This window comes from Penaeus chinensis, chromosome 19, assembly GCF_019202785.1.
Source record: "Penaeus chinensis breed Huanghai No. 1 chromosome 19, ASM1920278v2, whole genome shotgun sequence".
Classification (NCBI taxonomy): domain Eukaryota; kingdom Metazoa; phylum Arthropoda; class Malacostraca; order Decapoda; family Penaeidae; genus Penaeus; species Penaeus chinensis.
This window is the reverse complement of record NC_061837.1, coordinates 31,933,005-31,941,702: the sequence shown is the minus strand read 5'-3', so window position 1 is coordinate 31,941,702 and position 8,698 is coordinate 31,933,005. Positions and strand designations below refer to the sequence as shown.

Genomic DNA, 8,698 nt, shown 5'->3' with positions numbered 1-8,698 from the left:
TCTAATATTAATTCATGATATTAATGTTTACGTATTTATATTTATCAAAAGAAAAGGTTATTTAAGTTTTACAACGGTTTTTGTAAGCATCTCCCTTTGTCTTCCACGAACGCCTGAGGTATAACAAAGGCGATGACGGTGAGAGCGCAAAGTAAGCGCGCCTTTTCACCCCCACCTGTCACAGAGCACGGTGCTCACCTGTATTCTCGTGAGTCCTTATACCTTGTCAACAGGGACTTGTTACTGGTGAAATTGTTGACATATCAAAGATATTATTCTCTTGAATTGTATTTATATATTTTTTCAGTTTTGATATAATATCAAGTTTGACACACAACTCCAATAAGGGAATGAGCGAAACAAGAGTTGCCGTAATTGCGCCCTACTCTCCGCTCCGAACAGAACAACTTGCTGTTTTCCCTGAATTTATAACAAGGGAGTGACCACTAAAAGAAAACTGATTTCTGGTTGTTGTGAAGAGAAAGTGAAATATATTAATAATCATGAGCTATTGTTTATTTACCCACGTCTAATATTGCCAAAGAAAGTGATGAAGGATCTAAAAGTGGTTAACATCAAAAGAACCTACCACAAGTGGCGCAGTGAGTAGGATCCTCGTCATTTTATTTTGCAATATTGAGGTGGACTTTGGGGTTTACAGTGTTTTATGTTTTTGTCGTACCTTACAGGCTGTACCATCATTTCTGTACATCTTATAATTACGATAACGCTGATGTCCTGTGAACTGTTTCGTGAGTCATGTAAACCTGGGCTTTCGTGAAAAGGGAGATGCAGGTGAGGTGAAAAGTTGTTTGTGTATTTCGTTGTTTAGCGACAATGTACCTGAAATTGTGTATGAATCAATCGGGTTTCTCATTGTTTATATAGTTCCTACAAGGGGATAATTAAGCTGTATTTCGCTTCATATTTAGGGTCAAGTTTTATGGACCAGTTGGTGATTAATAAGCGCTGGTTCTGCTTGACTCGGCGATCGACTGTCGATCTTATATCGAAGTCGTGGGTGGCCTAGTGAAAGTAATTCAATGTACTTTCATGCCTCTTGGAAGTTTGAATGATTTACAAGTGTTGACTTGCCTTCAGCTTTCAACGAGTTTATTTTGTATGAAGTTTCTGCTTATTATAGCATTGTAATTTATTAGAAATGTCACTGCTAAAAATTTGAGAAAAGGCTCAATCACTTGGCTTGAGTGCAGACCTTGCTCACGAGTTGATTGAAAAACAGCATCAGGCTGAGAGGGGAGAGCGTGCTGCCGAGCGAGAGGTTAAGAGAATGGAACTGGAGTATGCTGAGGCTGAGAAGCGCCGAGCGCATGAGCTTGAACTCGCTAAAATCCAGTCAGGTCCTAATGGTAATCATAACACTAATGCTCATATGTTTGAAGGACTCAGACTGCCTACTTTTGCTGACGGCCAGGATGACCTAGATAGCTATTTGCAGCGGTTTGAACGTCTGGCGGAGTTACACGGGTGGAAGGTTGAAGATTACCATGTTTACCTAGGTACTTGTTTACGGGGTCAGGCACTTAAAGTTTACATATCTTTGCCAGATGACATCATTAGAGATTATTCTCGCTTAAAAGAGGCTTTGTTGAGGGCTTATTCTGTAGATGCTGATTCTTATCGCCGTAAGTTTCGAGAGAGCAGATGTAAAGATAAGGAGACGTATGTCCAGTTGGTAATTAAAATGGAGCAGTACCTCGATAGATGGATAACTATGAGTAATGTTGAGAAGAAATACGATAGCTTGTTTGATTTTCTGGTCAGGGAACAATTATTAAGTAATTGCAGTTCTGATCTTCGTGTATTTCTGAAGGAGAGAGGCTGTGAAACTGCGGTGGAAATGGCAGAAGCCGCCGATAGGTACCGTAGTGCACATGCATATCGCATATGTAAATTTTCAAGGTCAGTGTCTAAACAGTCTACATATGTTGAAAGCGAAATTCAGTGTCACGGATGTGGAAAGTCGGGTCATATCAGGACCAACTGCCCTAACAACCCTAAGAACTTTAAAACTAAGAGTGAATCCAAGGTAAATTTTGTATTCCAGTCCGAAATCAAACCTCAGAATACAATAATTGACGCTAATGGGAAGTTGTTTGATAAGCCAGCAGAAATATTGCTAGACACGGGATGTTCCTCCGTAATTGTGAACGAAAAGTTAGTACCATCTACATTTAAATTAGGTCCTGTAGTCAAAGTGTATGATTATCTGGGCATTCCTAATTCATTCCCTAAAGTAAGGTGTTTTATTAAAAGCAAAAAAACTGATCACAGGGTGGATCAGTGCGGTTGCAGCCCCAATCAAATTTGCAGACGTACTAATCGGACTCGTTCCAGGTGTGAAACTACCTGGGGAGCAAGACCCTCCTTTGCTCGATTATGACGGCAGTAAAAACACCGCTCCTGATTCCAACTGTCCGCAACCTACCCTCCTCCACTCGCTGTTACCGAGGTAGGCACGACAGATCTCGTGAAGCTAGTATTCCCACGGTTGCTTTGGCTGTTAAAACTCGTTCATCGGAGTCAAAATCTATGACACTAGCTTGCCCTGAATTCTTAGATCTAAATATAACTAAAATTAATCTTAAAGAGGAACAACAAAACTGCCCAAGTCTAAAAACCATAAGGGAGAAAGTTAAAAGCGGCGAAAACGTAAATGTAAAATCTAGAACTGTAAAATATGAGATTGTCAATGATCTCGTCTACAGGGTGTGTTTAAAAAGCAAACATGAACATGAAATTGGGAGTAAGCAACTGGTGATTCCCGAGAAGTATCGGATTCACGTACTGAACCTCGCTCACGATTCGCTTACAGCAGGTCATTTCTCACACCGAAAGACAAGTTACAAAGTATTTTCAAAATTCTTTTGGCCCGGTGCAGGTGCTCAGATTAAAAGGTATTGTCGATCGTGTCCGACCTGTCAGAAATTTTCATCAAAAGGAAGTGTCAGAAGAGGACCGATGAAAAACCTTCCCATAATTTCAGAGCCATTCTCACGTGTAGCTATAGACTTAGTGGGTCCTTTTACACCAGCTTCTGAGAGAGGAAATAAGTATATTCTCACTCTAATAGACTATGCAACTAGGTACCCCGAAGCTGTTGCCTTACAAAATATTGACACGATCACAGTGGCTGAAAGTTTGGTAGAAATCTTCTCGCGAGTCGGTGTACCGAGGGAAATATTATCAGATCGAGGGTCTCAATTTAAGTCAGATCTAATGGGTGAAATCCATAGATTACTCTATGTAAAAGCCTTGTACACGAGTCCCTACCATGCTTCGTGTAACGGTGCAGTTGAAAGGTTAAATGGGGTGTTAAAATCCATGATTAAAAAGCTTTGTGCCGATCATCCGAGAGACTGGGATCGCTTTATACCTGCTGCCCTTTTCGCATATAGAGAGATTCCTAATGACAGCCTTAAGTTTTCACCTTTTGAATTATTGTATGGTCGACAAGTACGCGGTCCTTTGACAATTCTGCACGAGCTATGGACGAACGATAGTATTGACAGTGAGGTTAAAACTACGTATCAATACGTGTTAGATCTTCGCTCGCGTTTGGAAGAAACTGCTAAATTAGCGGCAGAGCAAGCAGAAATAAGTAGCCGCAACTATAAGACGTATTATGACCTCAAAGCTAAACCTCGTAAATTAGACATGGGTGATGACGTACTGGTGTAATTGCCTTCTAGCAGTAACAAATTAGTTATGCAGTGGCTTGGTCCTTATCCAGTTGTTGAATGCAAAGGGAATGGTGTCGACTATGTAATTAGAATTCGCGGTAAGAATAGGCTATTTCACATAAACATGTTAAAGAAGTACTTTCGTCGTGATGGTTTTAAAAGAAAAGAGGAAACTGTTCAAATTCGTGTGGTTGAAGATGAGGATAATTGTGGCAATAACTGTGAGCCTGTTTATTTTGATAGTAATAGTGACTGCAATATCAATATAGGCAATGATTTATCTGAAAGTCAGATTGATGATTTAAGGGTGATAGTAAATGAGTTCTCTGACGTATTGACTGATAAACCTGGCTTAACTAACTCTTTTGAACATGTGATTCGTGTGAACTCCGATAAGCCTGTGCGCCAGAAACCGTACCCGATTCCAAACAGTCTGTTAAAAGAATTTAATAATGAAGTGGATAAAATGTTGGAAATGAATATAATTGAACCTTCAACCTCTCCGTACTGTTCACCTGTTGTCATGGTGAAGAAGAGTGATGGAACTTGGAGAGTGTGCATAGATTATAGAAGATTAAATGATACTAGTGAATTTGATGCAGAGCCTATGCCAACTACTGACTCCGCTTTGGGAAATTTTGTAAATGATGTACATTTCAGTGAAATCGATCTTTGTCGTGGATACTGGCAAATACCATTATCTAAAGAATCAAAAATATACACTGCATTTGCAACTCATAGAGGTCTTATGATGTTCAAAGTAATGCCTTTTGGTCTTAAAACAGCATGTGCCACCTTCATTAGGCTCATGAGAAAAGTGTTGTTTGGTCTTGCAAATACTGACTGCTACTTTGATAACATTGTTGTATATAATGCTAACTGGTCTGATCACCTACAGGACTTGAAACATCTTCTGTTGAGACTGTGCATGCATGGTTTGACTGCCAGCGTCAGTAAGTGTTTTTTGGGGTTTTCCAAAATTAAATATCTAGGCGTGTTATTGGGTAATAATTGCATAACGCCTCTTGAAGAAAAAATCAATTCAATCCAGTTAATGCCTTTACCTGTAAATAAAAAACAGTTAAGATCTTTCATTGGTACGGTAGGTTATTACCGTAAGTTTGTTCAGAATTTTGCTAGTATTGCTGCACCTTTGAATGATCTGCTAAAGAAGCATAGCAGTAATAAATTACAATGGAGTGATGACAAGATTGATAGCTTCAATAAGTTAAAAGATTCATTAGTATCAAAACCAATTTTATGTTTACCTGATGACTCAAAATTTTTTTATCTAAGAACTGATGCTTCCGATCTAGGACTTGGAGCTGTATTACTGCAGGATGTAAATAGAGTAAAGATGCCAATTGCATATGCTAGCAGGAAACTGCTAGACAGGGAGAATAATTAAGCTACTATTGAGAAGGAGTGTCTAAGTATTGTATGGGCCATTCATAAGTTCAAAAAATATTTGTATGGAAAGGAATTCATCATCCAAACCGATCAAAGGCCTCTTGTTTATTTGAGAAACATGAAAAATACTAACGGCAGATTGATGCGTTGGGCACATAAAGGGTAATGAAAATGTTGGAGCTGATATACTCAGCCGATGTCCTCTGAATGAATGAATAAATTAGTCCAATCAAAAAAATAATAAAATTGTTATTTTTATCTTAAATGGGGAGTATTGTCCATGGATTGGTCTAATATTAATTCATAATATTAATTCTACGTAATCTGTGTGTTTACGTATTTATATTTATCAAAAGAAAAGGTTATTTAAGTTTTACAACGGTTTTTGTAAGCATCTCCCTTTGTCTTCCACGAACGCCTGAGGTACAACAAAGGCGATGACGGTGAGAGCGCAAAGTAAGCGCGCCTTTTCACCCCCACCTGTCACAGAGCACGGTGCTCACCTGTATTCTCGTGAGTCCTTATACCTTGTCAACAGGGACTTGTTACTGGTGAAATTGTTGACATATCAAAGATATTATTCTCTTGAATTGTATTTATATTTTTTTTCAGTTTTGATATAATATCAAGTTTGACACACAACTCCAATAAGGGAATGAGCGAAACAAGAGTTGCCGTAACTGCGCCCTACTCTCCGCTCCGAACAGAACAACTTGCCGTTTTCTCTGAATTTATAACAAGGGAGTGACCACTAAAAGAAAACGGATTTCTGGTTGTTGTGAAGAGAAAGTGAAATATATTAATAATCATGAGCTATTGTTTATTTACCCACCTCTAATATTGCCAAAGAAAGTGATGAAGGATCTAAAAGTGGTTAACATCAAAAGAACCTACCACACCATGGCAATAAGCAGGCTGACAAATTAACTGGGTCAATTGGTGATCTGGACCAACCTACAAATACACGTTAAACTAAAATAACAATAGAACTGTAGGACACAGGCCACAGGAAAGAAAGAAGGGAGGAGTTGGTGTTGTGCCTGCCATAGGGTCAATGTCACTAGATTAACCCACCTCACTCCCGATATTGAGAAATACTTCCCTCCACAGTTTCCAGATTTCAACACCAACCTCATAATAACCCATATATTAACAACTTTCCATAAATACAACAAATAATACACCTCAAAAACTATTTTCGAAGCAAAAACATAGAATTTACAACACCAAATCTACTGGCAGATGATAATAAGTAAAATAATTGTTTTTCTACGGGAGACAAAACTTTGACCTTATCTAGATTGAAATATTGAATAGGATCCATTGGCTGGCTGTTTTTTAATGTGCCCATATGCCGCTGGTCGATATCCAAGAAATCCAACAAGCAAACAAATAGAACGAAAAACACGGGTAGGCTAGTCTAGGAGAAACATCCTCTTGCGGCCGATGCAACCCGGTGGAAGCAAGAGTGATTTGGCGGGGGGGGGGGGGGGGGGGGTATTAGTTTTTAAAACCGGTCGTCAGGACTAGCTGAATGGCAGTAATGTGTTATTTTTCAAGCTTTTCATTTTTATACTATAAACAATTGATTTTTTTTTTTTTTTTTTTTGGGGGGGGGGTAAATTTAGAGGTCTAGTTTCTAGTCTTTTGTATTTTATTGTCACGTTTATTTATTCTTGAAGGATGTTATTTTTTTAAAGATTTTGATAAACATATTAATGTATGTTCTTAGATTGTATTTTTGACTATTCCTTCATGGGTGAAGCTCCCTAGTTTTAAATTAATCCTTGCAGTAAGAGACATTACCAGACCAGACGGAAACCCTAAAACATTTCTTTTTCTTTCCTTACACTTACACTCTTTCCTTATTAGTTTCTTTACACTCTTCTAGCTGTCTCTTCCTTTCCACACAAGTATTGTTCCTGGACATATACACCAGGTAGTGGCAGCGACAAATGACCTATTTAAAAAGGGTTATTGACCCAACCACCACAGGTTTATGTTCTGTCCCCCTGTAGTTTTTGTGAATTTTGTTACATACAGATGGCTCCACATGTGCTCAGCCAGCAATGAGTCTATCAGTAGGCCCTAGTGACCGATCCTGATTTCCCTATTCCGTGAATTGGCGGGAAAAAGTGTTTTTTCTTAATATCGATACTGTTGTTATTGTTATTGATGTTACGATTATTAACCCCTTGCCGACGGATACGACGGGTAGACACGTGCTTTGCCCACTGTTAGTACTTGTTTGATTGTTTATACACATAGATGGCTATACTTGTACTAATTCACCAATGAGCCAGTTAGGAGTACTGCCCGTCTCGCCCGTTCACCCTTTTCTTTGATTTACGAAATATTTTACATTATCTTATTTTGCTGTTACTAATATTAAAAAACATTATAATATTTATAATGTTTATAATAAAAATAACACCATCGATATCCATAGCACTAGTAAAAAACACGTTTTTCCCGCCAATTCAAATCACGTATGGTCACAAGGTCTACTAATTGACTCCTTTGTGGCTAAGCACTAGCAGAGCCATCTATGAGCAGACATTTCACAAAAAATATAGAAAATGGGCACAGCATTTTCCCCATTTTTTGTTCATTTTCCCCGACGGCATTGGGTTAAATTGTTATCGAGATCTTGGTAACATTTAAGACAATAAAATATTGCAAAAGACCTTTTCCAAAAGTCAAGGAAAAGGGTAAACGAGTGAGATAGGTAGGTCTAATAACTGACTCCTTGCTGACTATGTACGTGTAGAGCCATCGATGTGTAAATGCAGTAAATGAACTTGTATTACAGTGGGCATGACATGTATTCTTGTCATACGTGCCAATTGGGTTAAGAGAAAGTAGTCCGAATCACTACACATCGACGGGGGGGTGGGGGTCCCTATACCTAAAATGCCGAAATGAAGTGAACTGAAACGAGACAGGAAAATCCATAAATATCCCGTTCTACACTGTACATCTGTTATGGGCTCTCGTGACATGCCCTACAGCATTGGTTCCCAACCTGGGGGTAAATTACCCCCTGGGGGTAATTTAGCAATTTTTCGGGGGTAATGGAGGGGTGACAGCAAAATGTTGAGAATTCTGAAAATCAAGTAAGCATTGGTATTAGGATTAATGTTAACTTAGGCTTAGTATTTTAAGTTGTAAAGTAAACCTATTATAAGTAAGTAACAAAGCTAAACCAAATAACAATAAATATCAAAAACTAATATACAGTATTAGAAAAGAAAGATGCAAAATGTACTAATACAATAAATAAAAGAAATTATCTCTAGTGTTTTAGTTTAGCCATATATATATAAATGTTGACAACATTTTGTGAAAGAGGTAACATGCTTAATGTGGCATGCTAAATTGGGTAACAAGCTGAAAAAGGTTGGGAACCACTGCCCTACAGGTATGTAACTACCATGAATCACATGATCGTTTTGGATTTAGCCAAAAAAATCAGCGACTTCTAGAGGGTGGAAAGGCCGTGATTAATAAGCGAATAATGATTCTAACTTAAACCCTAGTCCCATATTAATTAATAGGCATAACTGCGGGTCACACCGACTCGA

At 38.4% G+C, this 8,698-nt stretch overlaps 1 protein-coding gene across 1 annotated transcript; it reads left to right on the top strand.

Annotated features, from left to right (window-relative positions):
* Nucleotides 1-789: 789 nt before the first annotated feature.
* Nucleotides 790-2,404, top strand: LOC125034999. The gene is made up of 2 exons (XM_047627044.1): nt 790-795; nt 1,190-2,404. Exons 1-2 carry the CDS (start codon nt 790-792, stop codon nt 2,402-2,404), a joined length of 1,221 nt encoding a protein of 406 aa, XP_047483000.1.
* The last annotated feature ends 6,294 nt before the right edge of the window (nt 2,405-8,698 follow it).